This window comes from Atractosteus spatula, chromosome 9, assembly GCF_055471065.1.
Source record: "Atractosteus spatula isolate fAtrSpa1 chromosome 9, fAtrSpa1.hap1, whole genome shotgun sequence".
Taxonomy (NCBI): Eukaryota; Metazoa; Chordata; class Actinopteri; order Semionotiformes; family Lepisosteidae; genus Atractosteus; species Atractosteus spatula.
The window spans coordinates 13,159,181-13,177,900 of NC_142714.1; the positions used below are offsets into that span (position 1 = coordinate 13,159,181).

General features: G+C 39.8%; 1 protein-coding gene across 2 annotated transcripts in view; it reads left to right on the plus strand.

Moving 5' to 3' along the window:
- Positions 1-18,720, plus strand: part of mapkbp1 (mitogen-activated protein kinase binding protein 1) — a 61,618-nt gene that overhangs the window by 11,743 nt on the left and 31,155 nt on the right. For both annotated transcript variants that reach the window (XM_088925705.1, XM_088925706.1), the window contains exon 4: positions 16,418-16,480. In XM_088925705.1, coding sequence (XP_088781831.1) covers positions 16,418-16,480 — 63 coding nt within the window. The remainder of the gene's footprint in view (positions 1-16,417; positions 16,481-18,720) is intronic.

Below are 18,720 nucleotides of genomic sequence, written 5' to 3' on the forward strand. Positions count from 1 at the left end.
GTTAAGTTGGTCCAATTAAGTCCATAATGAGCTGGTTTAGGCTTTAAGAGCTCAGTTTGACTGAAGATGCACCTGCCCTCCCGAACTGGGATTAGGGAGCACTGGTTTGAGTCTGTGGAGCGTTGGCATTAATATTTAGTTGTGTTATAACGTTATCCTTTTCCAGATTTAGAATGCTCTGGTACATTTTGCAACCATAATGTATATTAATGACTTGTAGTTTTCTGTTCTAGAAATTGTAAGAAACCATTTATTATAACATTTATATACATTAACTCATTATGTGGTGCACCTCCCAAGGACTGTGGGCTAGTAGCTCCAGTATGTAGGTGTGACCAAGCTGATGAGAGGTTCCAGACTCTACTGGAAGCTGATTCAGGTTTATAATAGTCCAGTACAACAGGGGAGTTGGAGAATAGTACAGCTCCTGATGCCAAGACCAAAGTCTAGCACCCCCCAGTAGCAAGGAGTTTGAAGGGGCTATTGGACGTTTATAATATTCTTTACTTTGGGTTAGTTTTTTCATTCCTTCACTCCAATCCTGATCAACCTGTCCCTATTAAGTTCAGATCCTTATTGCACAGTGTTTATATTGCAGCTGTCTATGTCTAAACTGGCTGTGCTTTGGTGCAAAACGTTTGAAAGGAGTTCTACTGATGTGGTAGGAGGGGAATGTTGTTGAGTTTTACTGTTTTCTTACTTTGTTCAGTTTTACAAACAGAAAAATAATATAAAAATGTTCACAAAAAGGTTTATGACAGCATATAAACTTGTATGCATGTACTGTAAGCCACAGGTTTACCCTGGGGTTGAGGTAGAAATGAGTAACATTTTAAGATGTTTGTAGTATTTATGTTAACATTTTTTTCCAAAGCATATTTTTTTGTTCTCAGATCTTGGTCTGTATATAAAGATATGTCTATACAGTTTCAATGCAATTTGTAGATATTTTGTAAGACCTTGATTGATCTGTAGCATCACTGAGCTGAACTAAATTGAATTAAAATGTGTTGATAGACTGAGAATCAAACAGAAATGGAAAAAGGATAGAGAGTGAGGATTGGACAGAGAAATCGTATGGTTGTGAATAGTCTTCTGTCAACAAGTCAGTGAAAAGTAGTTCATGTATTTCCTAAGGGCTATGGTATAGCATATCAGCTTCGAGACAGCTTTGAACTGCTGTCTTGTAGTTAACTGCTGTCAGTCACTTTTTCATCTCTCTGTAGGAACTGGGTTTATGGACGTTAATACACTAAAGCTTTGTTTTGCACAGTGTTTCTCTCAGAAAAAAGTAACATATATGCAATAACATCAATTAAGCTTAAAATCATCAGTAGGATAAAATGTCAGCAGTGTCACTGACAGCAAAATGACTGTCCTGTGCAATGATACATATTCAGTGCTTTTACCAATTCCCTTAATTGCTCAAACAGCTGGCTAAAAAGACAAGACGGTGCAGTTCACAGCCCTCTGGTGTCGCAATAAAAATGTGATATCTGTGGGTAACTGCAAATGTCTTCATGAATTGCAGAAAGACATTTATATCATTGTATCAATAATGAACAGAATATTTGAGCATTGTTGCATTTTCACCTGCTTGAAATAAATATATACTTATTTCCCTAGAAGGCTGAATTTGTCCAGAAAAATCACGATAGATGGCAGCATCTTATCTTGTAGCCTGATCTCGGAGTTCAGAAAAGCTGGGTCTGGTTAGTTCTAGGATGAGAGACATCCAGAGCAATCCAGGTTGCTGCTACAAGTGGTGTTGATGGATTCGAAGTTGACACTCTTCTCATTGACTTGTAGTCTCTGAACTTGTTCCCCTCTGGACTGCAGACATTGTGCTGTAGGAACTGCTGTCCTGATTGCTGGGTCATTGGAGTTCCCATGGAACCTTTCAAAACAGTTTGGTGTTAAGGCTGATGTCTTGGTTAAATTCCATACTGGGTTTGTATAATCTGGGTTCCCAAAGTTCTCCCTTAATTATACAGTTCTGTAATGGGCTAAATCAACACCACCAAAATGAATTAATTAATTCATCTGTTGGAGCAGTTCCTCACTTCTCCCCTGATCAGCTGTGGGAGTGGGGCTGCTGGTTCATAACGGCTGCCATGTGTCACCCAGGTGGAGCTGCACATCAGTGATCGATCAAGTGGGACCCCTCCTACATGCAATGTGCTGTGGGATACTTTGTGAAAGAAATTATAATTATTATTAGATGGAAGCCAGAGATGATCTGCAGTTCTGTAATGGGCTAAATCAACACCACCAAAATGTTGATTACAAAGTACTGTCATTACACATTCACCAAGGTATCATACTGCAGCATATAGCTTCCCATGGCAATAAAGAATTCTCTTAATTAGGAATGTGCTATCCCACTGCTCTCGTGATTTACACTACAGTGTAAACGTGAATGTAGCCAGCATGATCTGTCACATCTTTTTCTGAACAATGCTGACACAGAGCATATTCACACTGGTGTCAGAATGTTTTGATTTCCGGATTACATTTCGTCCTTTCAGTGCGCAGCTGGCATTTCAGGTGGCTTGGGATTGCTGGGGATGTATTGGAATGTTTTTCCATAAATATAAACCGGTGTTGGTGTGTTACCAAATGTAAGCTGTTTAGACAATGCAGTACTTTGTTTTTCCACCAAGAACTGAACAACATTTCGCAAAGGCTTTGCTGCAATGAGGGGTTTCAGAGCATGAAAAGCAAGTGCTGTCTGCTCAAATGAGGCAGAATTCAAATCTCCTTTAAAATCACTAGGACTTCTAATCCTATTTTGAGCTGGTTTGAAGTGTTTTGTAATTCTTCTTAGTCTCGGTATGCTTAAAAAAAAGTTCATAAGTACGTGAATTTGAAAGGGGTTTAGCTTTGAAGGTTAATTACAACACTCAGTCTTTTTCAAATGATAATTTTGTACTAATAATTAAATTAGTGAGAAACTGCAGATGACTGCACAAACTGCAATTCACTTGGGAGTTTGACCCATGTACTGTTTATTGAAAATGAAGCTTTTTAAAGCTTTAAGCTATAATAATAGGAATATTGAATATTGACAATAACAGTAAATAATAAAGTTTTATAAAATTGAATTCACAAGCACAAGATTTGACACTGTTTTCTTAATAACTGAAACACTTTGTCTTCCATTCTTGAAAGTTCTATATATATATAGGGAAGGGAATGAGCTCTATCATTTCCTGTTTTTTTTTAAATAGAGAAACGCACTAATTGAAGGGAAGGCAAGAAATGATGCCAGGCGCGACTACACCTACTGCAGAACTGACTCGTTCTGAAAGCAAACTAGTAATTAAATTGTACTGAAAAGGCAGACCCTCTTAAGTTGTTCAGTCTTCTCTAATGAAAATTACATCTTGGGTGTGCTACCCTTCTATAAAATACTCCTGCCCCCCAAAAACACATTGATCTCCCAGATCTGAAGAGGTAAACGTATTGTCAGTCTTGTGACATTGTTGAGGCTTGCAAGGCAATGAATGGAGACAGGCTCGGCTCCCTGTGTAGCAGCTCATCACCACACAGTGGGGAAATATACAGTACTGACACTGCGAGTGTGACCTTGACTGACAGCTCTTACCACCTCATTCTTAACTGGCAGATGAATTAGTCTGCCTTGTATCTGACGGGGACACATAATGGGGTTTCTGCCACTTCTTTCACGGAACAAAGTAAAAAAAAACAATGAATTTTGCTTGTTGTGTTTTAAACCGTTATATCCATGGAGTTTCCATTCTGTCAGCTGCACTGTGTACAGCTTCCAGCCCTCTTAGCCATTATGCTTTGTGTTTATATTAAAACTTTGGAATAGGAGAACTGCCAGTGAGGCAGCCAGACACAGAATGTGATGTTCACACATGTTGCCTCAGGAGCTGAGCTGATTAATGGCCAGGGAGTGTGCGCGGAGGGGGTGGGTCATTCTGAAGGGGAGGCAGCAAGATCACGCTTATTAGCAAATTTGCTCCAGCCCTCTGCAGATAGACGGAGGCAGTGGTAAGAAGTGACAGTTCTAACAGGGACAACTGAGTGTCAACTACTCCACATGCTGGAGAGGCTGGACACGAGCTGCAGTTGCTGTTTAATTTATATAGGTGTTTGTGGGTTCACGGGGAGGGTAAGGGCAGCTGGGGGAGGGAGGGAGAGTGGAGAAGCACTTTAACCAAGTCAGTCTTTGTCAGAGTAGATTGCTGCCTCTGCAGAGCAGGAACACGGTGCTCTGATAAAGATCCCAGTGAACAGAGATCTTTTCCAGCTTAGTGTACCTTTGAGTTTCGCAAAATGCTGGAATTATGCGATTTCTCTTCATTTAGGTTTCAGCAGGGTATTTTATGAGAGATGCCTAAGTGAAGGGTACTCCACAGGAACCCCACATGGGATTTGAACCTACAACCTTCATGTTTGAAGTCAGGAACTCTAGCCACTACTCCACTCTGCTGCTGTAATTGTATGCAGTCAACAGCTCATGTTTAGCTGTGAACAGGTGCCGAGTCCTCACCTTTTTATTTCAGAAGACATGCATTTATTGAGTGTGACTGGGTTTTGGCTACAGTGCAGGAAACTGACTGTAGTGATTCAGTGCATTTGCAGTGTAGCTGCAGGAGGCTGTAATCTGGAACATGTCTGGCTCATTCCTCTGCTTTGCTGAATGCTTCATCTGTAATATCTTAAATAAAAGATTGTGCCTAGCCTGTTGTCGAATGTTATGTTTTTGGCAAGCAGAAGGAGAGACTGCTCTTCTCTCTTATCTTCCTCTCAGCTCCTCGATTGACCACAATGTGCATGGTAATGGGCTGTGTGCTCTCTGTGCTCTGTATCTTGCACTGTGAGTGTCCGTGTGCTTGAAGAGTCCAGGTCTGAATTGCCTCAATGGCTGAAACATTCCAAGATCCTACCTGCCAGCTATTCCTCTATCCTAACACTGCATCGGAAGCCTTCAATCGCTGGCTGCATGATCTGTGTCTGAGATGGACACCAGTGAGTCCCTGTCCTTCAGTAAGGGGTGCACATTGTGTCTTTCTCACTTAACGGTATGATCACTGGCTCCCTGTCAATTAGAGAGACAGTGTGAGTATACCATCAATCACTCTTTCCAGCATGTTAAACACTCTGGCGTTTGACTGAGTGGGGAGTTTGAAGCATGTACAAAGAGCAATGTTATCTACTTAAGCGGTGCATATATATCAATTGAATTAAGTGAGGGTTCCCTAGGGGTGTAGATGCTTCGCTGCGAGTTTAATCAGTGGCAGAGAGCAAGATATTATCCTTGCTCTAAAACACAGGCTAATTTCATTTGGTTCAGTGCATATTTATAAAATGTGAAAGATTCCCCTGGGTTATGTCTAGTGTACAGTGGGATCAGGGTAAGGGCATAGTGTAAAATCCATATGCTGCAGAGGGCTTGGAACAGTGGACAGTAGAACAGAATAAGGTGGAACAGTGACAGTGTGATTTTATTTCACTTTTATATTACTGAACTGCAGATGGTAGGGAATTGTATAGATGAGGAAATACCATGGTACGATGTCTTGTGCAACATAAATTCAGCTTCCAGACATCCTAATCATTGATTAATTTCTCTTGCTTCATTGAGTGCACATGGCTCTTTGCACAAGGCCTCATCTGAATATTGTCTTTGCCATGGGACTCTCGCGGCTTTCATTCAAATTAGTAGTGTCTGGATGTGCCCAGGTTTTAGAGGCAGGTTTCGTTTTTTTAGTTCCAGTGTTGACAGCAGGAATATTCCTTCTTTGCATCCGCTGCTCTTGATAAAGGATGACTCCAGTCTCGGTCTTCACAGTGGTTAAAAAGATGTTGGTACTTCACTGGGAACCTCATTCCCATTGCCGTCACTGGATCCTGGATCTTTCTTTGCATGTTATTTACAAGAAACTGCCTGGATTCATGGTGTGCAGAGGAATTCACATTTTGTGTTGCATTATAGTTCTTCTGCTTTTGTAGGATTTTACTTTTTGGTCCTTTGTTGTGAAGTTTAGGGGGGAAACACCACTGATAGGAGTGGGGCAGGATTTTGGGTGCTGAAACTGAAAAGTGTTCTGGATTTGGTTCATGTTTTGAAATATTAAAATGAGTAAAAATGTGTTCACCAAGACTATTGTACTTCATGCAAGGAAAAAGGAGATTAAGACCATGGTGTTCTTTGTTATTGGCTGGATTGGCATCACGTGGCAGCATTGCTGGGATAGCCAGCTAGGCACCAGGGGACTGAAGACCAACTTTACAGTACTTCTGCTGTAGACTGAAGATGAATCCAGCTGGGCAGCACATGTGCGTGTTTGTGTGCAGCTGTGAGCTGAGCTATTTTAGTAATATTAACTGAGTGGAAAGGGAACATTATTGCTGAAGCTGATGTTGCTGATGGCAACAGTATTGCCACTAATGTAGCAAAGGGAAAGATAAAACCACAAAGATCACTCAAAATAGAAATTTGACAAGGATTACAAATTCATAATGTGAATAAAAACTCAGGTTCTTATGTGAGTATTGTTTTGTTAGTTTTGAGGGCAAAATGATGAGCCAGATTAAAAAGAATTGTGCAGTGGATGCTTGTTCATTTGCTAAGCACAGTAGGTGCTGTTTCATTTCAAACTAAAGATATCCAGTAGCTTCTCCAAACTGTGCTTCTGGAGAAGGGTGTTTTAGCCAGGGTATGTTCAGTGTGCCATGTGGCAGCCACCCCTGCCATTCAGTTGAGTGTGTGTGAGCTTCCAGTACTGTTAGAGCACGGAAATCAGCAGTGAGGAAAATGGCGAACGACCCTGAAAAATGTACATCGTAAAAGCCAAACTGATTATCAGTCAACACTTCCTGACGGAGGGGGAGAGGTTTAATGGAAATCATTTGAGATTCAAAACTGAAAAAAACACTTTCCAACCACAAATCCCAGAACATGCCTTTTTTTGCAGACACTTTAATAATAGTGCAGGGCTTATTTTGGATGTACAGTTGCCTGCTTTTCACACGGTGGTTATATCTTTTACAGGCGCAGTCGCCGTCGCTGTGGTGACAGTGACTGTGTCCAGGGCAGGTTGTTTGCTGTTAAAATGTCATGCCTATTTTGCAATTCCATTTTTGGGTCCTGTACAAACTGGAAAATCAAGTTTGAGGAGTCAGGAGGTTTTGCTCATCCTGTTTATTTTGATAAAATGCTTGAAGTCCAGGAATTTGTGGATGTATTTGTTTTATGTACAATGCTCAGAGTAATACACGGGAACCAAGTAAAGTGTAGGTCTTGACTGCAGAAGAAAACCTACTTAAACCATAACATAATGGTGGAAAGTACGAACATCCAGCATCTTGTTCAGGATCCTGTCAGGTCAACATTCATTCATCAAAGCACCCACAGAATAAGTACAAATATAGAATTCTAAATCCTGGATTGTAAAGCAGTTAACCGAATCTCTGCATGCGCAGTAAACTGTAGCCAAATATAGACTGAATATATTATTAAGAAGTAAAACTCCACTAAAAATGTTGTAAGGCAGGCTTCAGCATCAGCAGTAAACCTTTCTGCTTCCAAATTAAAATTATAGACCATTTTGTCAGCTCTGGTCACAGTCAGCGATAGAATACTCAAATTTTTCATATCAACATTTTCTGTGCTGTGTCAGCATTTACATTCTCTTCTCCAAGAGATTCTCCTCTTAAATATGTACTGGAAGCTTTTAATTTTTTATAGAGTGATTAACAGTAAGAACACTAGACGTTGCCCACTGATATTGCAGTGTCTTTTGAAAACCCCCATAATAAAATGACAAGAAGAGGTCATAAAACCATAAATATGTTAAAATAACAGATTTGAGACTGGGTCTGCTGCTAAACCAAAGAACATACTTTAACTGAGAGAGTGATTGCGCTGTTGTTAGTGGAGTGTGATATGTGCATGTGCTCCAGGAGGAATTCTCAGTGTGTGCGCAACATTTCTACCTGGAAGGGGTTTGCGTAGGTACTGTAGGTGTATGGTGTGTGTGTTAGGGTCTCTCCAAGGCATTGCTGAAGTTTCTATCCCTTCAGCGAGCTGCAGTAAGTGGGTCAGCCACACTTCGCTGTGCTGGAGAAAGAAAAGGGGGGTTAATATATTTGGATACAGCCAATCGGAGAGCTTCTCTACAGGAGTCCTGTCCTCCTTCTGAAGTGTTCAGTCTCGGTCAGGAAGTTGTCAATAAGCTGCAGATTTAATTCAAAACACCCTTCACGTCTACATCCCATTGTCACTACTGTTCTTGGCAGTGCACAGCAATATAATCTTTTTCATTGCCAGGAGAACTGGAGCAAATAAACTATGAACAAACCAGTGAGTCCTGTATAAAATCTTTAGTGCCGGTGACAAAACAAACAATTGGAATTGGTAGAAATATGTCTCAGACAAGTGTGGGCTCCATGAAATGCTGAGTAAAAGATGTATACATCTGTGATCATTGGACTTCTTTATTGCTTTTGCCTTCTAGAAAATAGGATCACAGTGATGTGGTTTCAGAAAAGAATAACTGTCTTTTGCCAAATGTGTAGTGAGTTTTTTTCCCCCCTCTAAGTGAGAAAACAGCTGTGCTTGAGATCACAGTGCAGATTCAGACCAACGGTTCTGAGGTCTGTTGAGCTCATCACATAGATATACCCTTGTGATATGCCGATATCCTCCCTTTGAGAGTATGATCGAGCGTAAGAGTACCGTTCCAACTGATCTCTTGCTCTGTACTGTAGGTCAAAGTCTGTTCCACAAACACGTGTATCTTCAAACGCAGTGGGCTTGCTGCAGCCTGACAGAAGACAAAGCAGGGAATAATGAGGAAAGATGAATCACAGTCTGTTTTCTTCTGGCATGTAGCTAAAATGTGCAGGAGAACAGCTTGCTCACCTCCTCTCGTATACATCGTGCTTCCGCTACTCTCGCTGGGCTCCACAGCAAGACCAGTCCTGATCTGATATGGCCAGTATGTGGTTTGTCAAGTTGAATTAGAATTGGAGATAATTTTCCCTCTGGATTTCCTCATGGAGATACACTACACTGTTTTTTTGGAAACAGAAGTTGCCACAGGTTCTTCTTTTTACAAGGAATATTGTAATATATACAGTGTATATATTCTTAACTACACAACATCATGTGTAAAAAGAACGTCATGTAAGTGACGCCTATGAGTAAGACATCTGAATTTCATTTGTCAAATCAACCTAATGTACAGGTTTGTATTAGTTAATTCAATTTTCATTTCTCCTTTTTTAAATATGGTTTAATTAACACCCTCCTTTTTCGATAACCATTTAGTCCAATACAGGACTGCAGTGAGCCAGATTCAGGTATGAAAATTAAATTTATTCCTAATGTTTATTGTAGAATAGCCCTTAATGTAACCTCTTTTTCCACTGTGTTTGAAGGCTCTTCCATAAGTTCAAACAATGTTAATTCTAATCAACAAGACATAAGACCTCTGTTTCAGTTTGGTCCCATGCTTTCCCAGGGATATATCACTTAATATGTGGTGGCATTATTCCCCAGAGCTAGGATTGACAGCTGTCATTCATTTCTTTCAAACTCCCCTCTTTGTATGTGACGCCAAGCAGTGAGCCAGATGTTACCCCCATGGTAATTGGAAAGGTCTGAAACACAATGGGGAAAATGATGCCACTTCCTCCTCTCCACCTCTCTCTGCCCCGGGCCAGACATAAAGCTCACTTTAATAGGTCACCTGGGCCAAACAGGATGAGGAGCCCTCCTGAGCCCCAGACAGCAGGACTTCACTCCCACGCTGCTTTCTGGCAGCACTTCTGTAACTTGTGACATTACAAAACTCCAAATCCACAAAACTGTCTTCGTTTCCCTTTATACGGGTTTTTAAATTGTGCATTAATAATAATTCTTAGTAATGCTAACAGTAGGTCTTTGAGCCTCTTGCAGTAAAAGGTGATATAGTTGGAATTTGAAAAGAGATATTTTGGTGATTTTTTTTGTATCTCAATCGGACACAGGATTAGAAAACTTAGAGAATCTTATCACACGCTGAAAGCCTAATTTCTTCACTTGAATAAAAAAGAGATTCCTTATCTTTGATCTGTTCTTTCTCAGTCCTGGTTTCGTTTGCTGTTTCTTACTCTTACAGTATGTAAGAGTCAGTTTGAGTGTTGATCAGGTGTTTCTGGCTTTGTTAACCTGTTGGTAGAATGAAATTCATTGTTTGGTCCAGGATCCACTACGTTATGTGGGTGTCAAGTGGTTTTGCAAGAAAAAAACATATTTGTAGATAGAAATTGCTGCATTGCTCAGATATACTTCACTTCAATAGATAGGATTTCCGATTTAAGCGCCAGTTGTTGGCTTTAATCATTTATTGGATTGTGATTTTCCCTTTCAGTTTTGGTACCAAATAACGCCCAAGGTGACAGAGCAGCTAATGCTCTCTTTCTGAAGGTGTGTAACCTCAAGAGGAAATTCATGACATGTTTTGAGCAGAAAGTAGTTTTTTGTTCTATGTAAAAACTGGGAAACTGAATTGAATTTAAGTTCAGATTATGGCCATTCAGTCTACTCGCGTATGATAAGCTTTCCATTCCTTCCCAAGTCCTTCAAAAAGATCAGACAAAACTGCAGAGACTTTAGTTAAAAAGATGGATGTTGGCCTGTGTTCCCCATGATCTTATAAGTGCAAAAACTGGCTTATTGATGTTGGTTGGCCTTATTCACAGACTTGCTCATTTCCTGTGCCTAAATAATGTATGAAACAGATATATTTGTATTTATTCTAATTTGAGGAAAGTAAAGAAATTTGACGTTAGCCCAAGATTTATGGAAGAAGTCCACGTTGTAAAATACATAAATAGCATAGTTAAATGTTCAGAATCCTTAATTGTGATAGGTACATGTGTATACACCTAAAACCATGGCACCCACAATGGAAGTAATAAAATATATTTCAGATGTACTGCTATCTTGAAATGTATTTTCTGAAGGTAGTTGGCTCTTCAAGCAGTTGAACCTAAGGGAATTGTTTATTTGTGAATCACAAAAGGACTTGATGATACTTACATGAGGCTGTATTCCTCTCTTGTCTGTCCAAGAATCCTTCTTAGACTGAGTTTAACCTTCTGTCCCATAGTACAATTGCCAGGAACTGATGGGGCATCATATTTCTTGGCTGCATCATATGGAATATTTAACTTTCTATAGTTTTATTGTCAGGTTATTGTGTTTGTTTTTATTTTTCCATTCCCCTTTGAAATGCTGGGATGATTTATGTTGTTCTTCTGGTACACCCCAGTACAGGTGTTCAACAATACAGCATTCGGGTGTGTGTCATAGCTCTGTATAATGATAGATTACTTTAGAAGGCTGGTGACACAGGTGTGGTATTTGGTTTTGCCAGAAGTCAAGCAGTATTTCACTACATTGATCCAGCTGATGTGAAAGAGAACACTGTCTGTGATCTAATGCTTTCTCTGCAGTTCTGTGTTGGAGCCCCCATTACATTAAACAAGATATTATCCAGGTGACCTGACTCCTACCACTCACCTTAGTCAAGTAAAGGGTCATTAACTTCAGAGCATGCCCACTAACAGATCTTCCTCTGAGATATATGTCAGCACTGTGCTGGGCAGAAATATCTCTTGGTTGCAGACGCAGCTCACATTCACACAATAAAATATATGAGCTGTGACACACAGACATGTGCACGCAGCTCTTCAGCAAGTGTGGCATGACTTTGCTGACAGTGCAGCAGTGAGAGCAAGCTCATTAGCACTGACAGAAGCACCACGAAGGTGAAACAGTGGGGGGAGCATTCAATTAACACCTTATCAGCGTCATAAATACAGCAGCACTGCTGCTGTGAAAATGTTTTGTTTCCAGTACTGGCAATTGTAGGTATAGACTTACTTAAAGGAATACGGCATTCATTTCTCATTTCTAATTGAGCCTAATTTCCTTCAGATTTTCTGCACATTTTGATATGCATCTAAAAAGTTCAAACTGTAACATTGTTGAATTAAGCTTATTTTGGGGATTGTGATTTATTTGATAAATTTAATTTAATAAATTGAGGCCAACTTATTTTACTTTTGAACTAGAATGGCTGTACAATAACTGAGACCGAAGAAAAGGAAGGTAACTAAAACTGAACCCACATAAATGTGAAGGAAGAGCAGTTTGTGGTGCCAGCAGGATTAGATGACACTGGATGAGTGCCAATGATGGCCATCTGTCATTTGCTCTCCGTTTCTGTCTGAATAAGAGCTTTGAGAAGCTGCAGGCTACATGACATCTAACTCTCAAAGGTCCTCTAATCTGCTTCTCTCTTTTTCCAAATTGGAACATTTCAGCTATGCCCAAATCCTTCTCCCACTGCTAAATAGTTATGCTGTGCTGTAGGGAAATTCTTCAGGATTGGTGAACTCCACGAAACAACATGGCATGAATTGGGGTCTGTGAGAACATGTGTTGGAGGAGTTGTATGCTGTACTGCTGGCTGCAGTGTAGTGCTTTCTGCATAGAGTACTGGCTGTGGAGGGCGACAGCATGGTCTTTCCCTTTAGTGATACTGCCACTCCTCTATTTTAAATAGACTCTTGATATGCCTCAGCCCTTTGGAAACTCGTGCACATTTTCATGTCAAACGTTGAAGTATGCAAAACGCAGAACAAATGTAAAGAGACCAAATAAAGTCCATGTTCTTGAGTATACTGCTGTTTTTCTTCACGTTACGCATGTCTTACAGGTGTAATCTGTGTGATAAAGATAGACCTGCTTTATTTTTCCACTTGCAGTAGGCTCCCTCACTTGGGCTAAATTAGAAATTAATATTGTATTCCTTTAAGTCTCACTATATATGTGTGCTGAGTCCCAGCCACAAGGTTTTTCAACCCCTCTGTATACCCGTCCCTCTCCATTTCCCCCTCCTTAATTGTCTGAGTCAATGTTGTTACCACAACAGTGCGTGTATGTTCGGACTGTCTGACTTTAAGGCCCGTCAGTTGCAGTTCGCAATATATGACCTCTTAACCTGTTTGCCAACTGTTGTTTATTGAAGTGAGTGCAAAACTCTTCATTTGCAAAGTGAGGTCTGGTCTGCATTGTGTAACAGGAGTGGATGAGCGATGGCAGAGCTGCAGCTGGAATAAGTTCATCATCTGCAGAACGGAGCCATGCAGCGGGATCAGTCAGCCGGCTTTGTCCTGTTGTGAAAACAATTTCGGAAGTACTTTAAAAAATGCAGCCCAGCTGGAATCGCAAACAGTGTTAAATCTTGGCAGCAGAAAATGATGAGAAAACTACATAATCAGTGAGGTTTACTTTTATGTGGTGTGTTTCAAATATAGGAAAGCAAGAAATGACCGGCCATATTCTAGAAAAAAAAGTTATTGAGCACTTCTTACCCATTTGTCTTTCACAGACTTCTTCACTGCAGCTGCTGATTTTAGTTTGAAGTGGAATTGGAGGGAGTGGGAGTTTGGTCCTTAGGCCTGATACTGTCTGCTACAGTTGTCTCACATGGAATTCTAATAATGAACGTCTCAAAGACCAAAATACACAAATACATTGCGCACATTTGTACATTTAAATGGATTTTCTAATGTAATTTTCGTCAAACATATTGGAAAGTTGTCTTGTGAATTTACAGGATAACTCACTTTAGCCATATCCAGTACTTCAGGATCATTATTGAGTAATATTATTATTATCATGATTGCATATTACCATTATGCAGTGATTAGGACTCAGTTCTTGTGGGTTTACTGCGACTGCTTCCAGTGTATCAGGTTAATTTAATTGTGCTGTAGTCATCCTCTTCCTTCAGCTCTCTCCCATGGCCTTGCTGTGAGTGGCCTGGCTGACAGGAACCACTGACTTGATCACAAGAAAATCTTGACTAATCGCTATTCACTCTATGACCATAGAACCCAGAGAGTTTTGGTATTGAAATTGAATGGGTCTCTAGATTGTGCATCGCACTGGGTGATAATTTAAGTAGTGTGCAGAAGTATTAATCCAGCAGAATAGGTACAGTTGTTATGGTCATACCATTGTGATTAAGAAGTCAATAGAATTTTATTAGAATTTGACCTGTCTAGATGTTTTTTTTTTCTCTGTATGCCCCCAAACAGAGAAATGCGTTTGCAGACACTTTGCCAACATGACTGAAACACAGACTACACTTCAGGAGGAAAGTTTGCGCTGAGGGATGAAAAGCCACATTACAAGGAAGTTTACCCCCTTGAAAAGATTTCAAAAGAAATGAAAAATATTTCAAAAGTAAAAATAAAATATGTTCTGCCTTAGTGATGAGGTCATATTTCTGAGAAATTAATTTAGGCACAGAAGGGCTTCAGCAAAAGCAATTCCGATGCAGTGTAACAGATAACACTTCCATTGTATATGTCTTCCTGTTTGATGAATCTAAGCCAGCGGTATCTAAGAGATTATTACATTTGGAAATTGAAAGATAAAACTGTTCTCCAGTCCCCTGCTGCGAGATGGAATTTTCTTTTTTACTGCCTAGCATGTGGCAGTGTGAGTTCATGTCAAACTTCCTCATGCAAGGGATTTTCGGTCTTCATTTCCGTTTTTTTTACTAGTAACATTGAGCATCTCGTTTTAAAGTTCCTCATCATCCAAATAAAATAAGCTGGCACGACCATCTCCTAAAATCAAAACAATCATTATTGAGTCAAGGACAGAATTCCTACTGTACATCCAGATCAAAGTGTCCAAACCTAGTGATCGAGCTTTGCTATTCACACATATATTGTAGATACAGTACATTAACATCACAGGTGAAATACCTTGATCAGCTATACGTCTTGATCCCTGTTTATAAATCTGTTCCATTAACATAACATTGTTAAAACGGCAACTTGGTATCCAATTCTTTGATTTCTCATACACTTTTGATTAATTAAGCATTTGTAATTGGTATATACACCATACCTTGCAGAGAGTATTTCTCAAAAGGAAATTCAGTTTTCTACAGTGTTGTATAACTGCTCAAAATTATGTTCATAAAATGTCCATAAAATTTAGTTTGTTAATTTACACCTACTGTGGCCGTTGGCACAGATCTTTACTTGGCTCTGAAGTAGCTTGAGTGTTTTGTGGCATGTCATGACAGCAGTGTGTTTACTGACTGGAGCCTTTGTTTTTTGTTTAGAGGTCATCTGTGGAAACTCCTCAACAACTCAGTCAATGAATTAATAGAATACAAATATAATCTTCTTTTTAGTACTTGCACTGTAGCGTTCCAGTAATGTTGTTCAGTTTTTCATTAGCAGAGCCCGCATGTTACTGGCCTGCATTCTTCATTCTCTCTTTCACTTCCAGTCCTGTGTACATGGAATTTCAGAAGAGAAACTGTGCATTATAAAATCCCCATACAGCCCAATGCCATTTGATACTATTGGCTGGAACTTCCTTAGCTCTTCAGGTTAAGCTCAAATGTTAAAAAATATGAACACTCTACAATAACATACTCATCTGCATTGAACTGAATCTTGTCTGACGGCCATTAGTTCAATGGGTCTTATTTCTTTACAACAGTGAGATATAGTTTTGATTTTATATTAATTCTATATTTTGTGTTAACCTGACATAACTGACATTTCAGTATTTTTAAAAATATGCAAGTGTTCCGATTTTGAATTTTAGATGCATTTGTCACTAAGATCAGAATCACGATAAATGGTTAAAAAATAATTCTGAATCATACCATGTTGTAACCTGAAAACTGAGTATGGACCACAGTATTACTGTATTTCTTGATACAGTTTGCTGTTATGAGGTATGACTACATCAATAAGACCGTTTGTATTGACTTCTTGTTTAAAACATGTCAGTTTCTTCCAGTGTGTTATCACAAAGTTAACAAAACATGATTGATACTGGTTTTCATGAGGCTTTGAGTATTATCTTAATATTTGGTTAGGTGAGCGTTTAACAACTGACACAAGGCAGAGAACTTGTGACCGAGTGATTGAGCATGTGAGAGTTTGTCGTGTTGAAAACGAGGAGAATGAGAGTTCGTTCCACATTATAAAGAAAGCTCCTGTCACGAATAATTAGCTAATCATCTTAAAAACCATAGCTTGGAAAACACCGGGGGGTGGAATTGCGAGTCGTGAATTTCCAACAGGCACATTTTCAAGCTGTGTAATATAACCAGTACAGAATGAAAGCACTTAATTACACTTAATTTTACAAATTAAAAAAAATAACTTTGGTTTCAGTCTGATCTTATTTGGGTCATGGAAATGGCTGTATAGTGATTTCCAGATATCAGATAATCCACAAAGTATTCAACAGGTTAAAAAGTGTTAAGAGAGTTTTATGTCATGACTTGTTATGAGCAGACTCCCCAGTTTATTTAACCCCCAGGTCTCCTGTATTTTTCTACAGGTGTGTGGTGGTATTGCTGAACCCCAAGAAGAATAAACAGCACCACATCCTCAACAGCTCCAGGTGAGGCAACCAAGGAATCTAAATTTGTTTTAATCAGGTTACCTTGAATGATGTTGTCCCTCATTAGACATCAGTGAGAGAATTCAACATTCAACAGTCTTATTCTTGTTTTCCAAGTGTATTTTCTTTGGATGCATACAGATAATGTTCTAGAATTGGCACAAAACACCCTGGGGTGTTGGGAGGAGGGCTTTATACTTGAGAAGTCTTCTCTTGTGTCTGGACGGTTTCCAGAAAGAAATACTGGAGCACATGCTTGTCTTGGAGCAACATGTTTTGACTGCCGCTCTGATTGTATTTAATTTAATTTTACATCCCAGAATTATGCCCAGCCTGTTATGAAATACTCAGTTCCCCCTGACTCTGAAGCCCTTATATGAACATTAAAAACATTAAGAGTGTGACCTCACCATATACAGTGGTGTGAAAAAGTGTTTGCCCCCTTCCTGATTTCTTATTTTTTTGCATGTTTGTCACACTGAAATGTTTCAGATCATCAAACAAATTGAAATATTAGACAAAGATAACACAAGTAAACACAAAATGCAGTTTTTAAATGAAGGTTTTTATTATTAAGGGAAAAAAAAATCCAAACCTACATGGCCCTGTGTGAAAAAGTGATTGCCCCCCCTGTTAAAACATAAATCAACTGTGGTTTATCACATCTTTGGGAAGCTGAGTTCAATTTCTCTAGCCACACCCAGGCCTGATTACTGCCACACCTGTTCTCAATCAAGAAATCACTTAAATAGGACCTGCCTGACAAAGTGAAGTAGACCAAAAGATCCTCAAAAGCTAGACATCATGCTGCGATCCAAAGAAATTCAGGAACAAATGAGAAACAGAGTAATTGAGATTTATCAGTCTGGAAAAGGTTATAAAGCCATTTCTAAAGCTTTGGGACTCCAGAGAACCACAGTAAGAGCCATTATCCACAAATGGCGAAAACATGGAACAGTGGTGAACCTTCCCAGGAGTGGCCGGCAGACCAAAATTACCCCAAGCGCAGCGACGAATCATCCAGGAGGTCAGAAAAAACTCCACAACAACATCCAAAGAACTGCAGGCAGTTAAGGTCAGTGTTCATGACTTCACCATAAGAAAGAGACTGGGCAAAAATGGCCTGCATGGCAGAGTTCCAAGACGAAAACCACTGCTGAGCAAAAAGAACATAAAGGCTCGTCTCAGTTTTGCCAGAAAACATCTTGATGATCCCCAAGACTTTTGGGAAAATACTCTGTGGACTGACGAGACAAAAGTTGAACTTTTTGGAAGGTGTGTGTCCCATTACATCTGGCGTAAAAGTAACACAGCATTTCAGAAAAGGAACATCATACCAACAGTAAAATATGGTGGTGGTAGTGTGATGGTCTGGGGCTGTTTTGCTGCTTCAGGACCTGGAAGACTTGCTGTGGTAAATGGAACCATGAATTCTGCTGTCTACCAAAAAATCCTGAAGGAGAATGTCCGGCCATCTGTTTGTGACCTCAATCTGAAGCGCACTTGGGTTCTGCAGCAGGACAATGATCCAAAACACACCAGCAAGTCCACCTCTGAATGGCTTAAGAAAAACAAAATGAAGACTTTGGAGTGGCCTAGTCGAAGTCCTGACCTGAATCCGATTGAGATGTTGTGGCATGACCTTAAAAAAAGCGGTTAAGGCTCGAAAAACCCTCCAATGTGGCTGAATTACAACAATTCTGCAAAGATGAGTGGGCCAAAATTCCTCCACAGCGCTGTAAAAGACTCATTGCCAGTTATCGCAAACGCTTGATTGCAGTTGTTGCTGCTAAGGGTGGCCCAACCAGTTATTAGGTTTAGGGGGCAATCACTTTTTCACACAGGGCCATGTAGGTTTGGATTTTTTTTTCCCTTAATAATAAAAACCTTCATTTAAAAACTGCATTATGTGTTTACTTGTGTTATCTTTGTCTAATATTTCAATTTGTTTGATGATCTGAAACATTTCAGTGTGACAAACATGCAAAAAAATAAGAAATCAGGAAGGGGGCAAACACTTTTTCACACCACTGTATCCTAAGCAACTTCTTTTCTGGGGGACTTGACCAGAAGTTGTGAGGCACATTGACTTCTGCTAATTTTCTTCCCCTGGTCTAGTAGAATCGCTGTGTTTATCTGGTCCTCCCTAGAGGTAGAAGCTGTGTGCATCAGGAGCTGAGAGCCTTCAACCTCCATAATCAGGGCTGAACTGGCACAAATAACAGAATTATCTGTTTAGC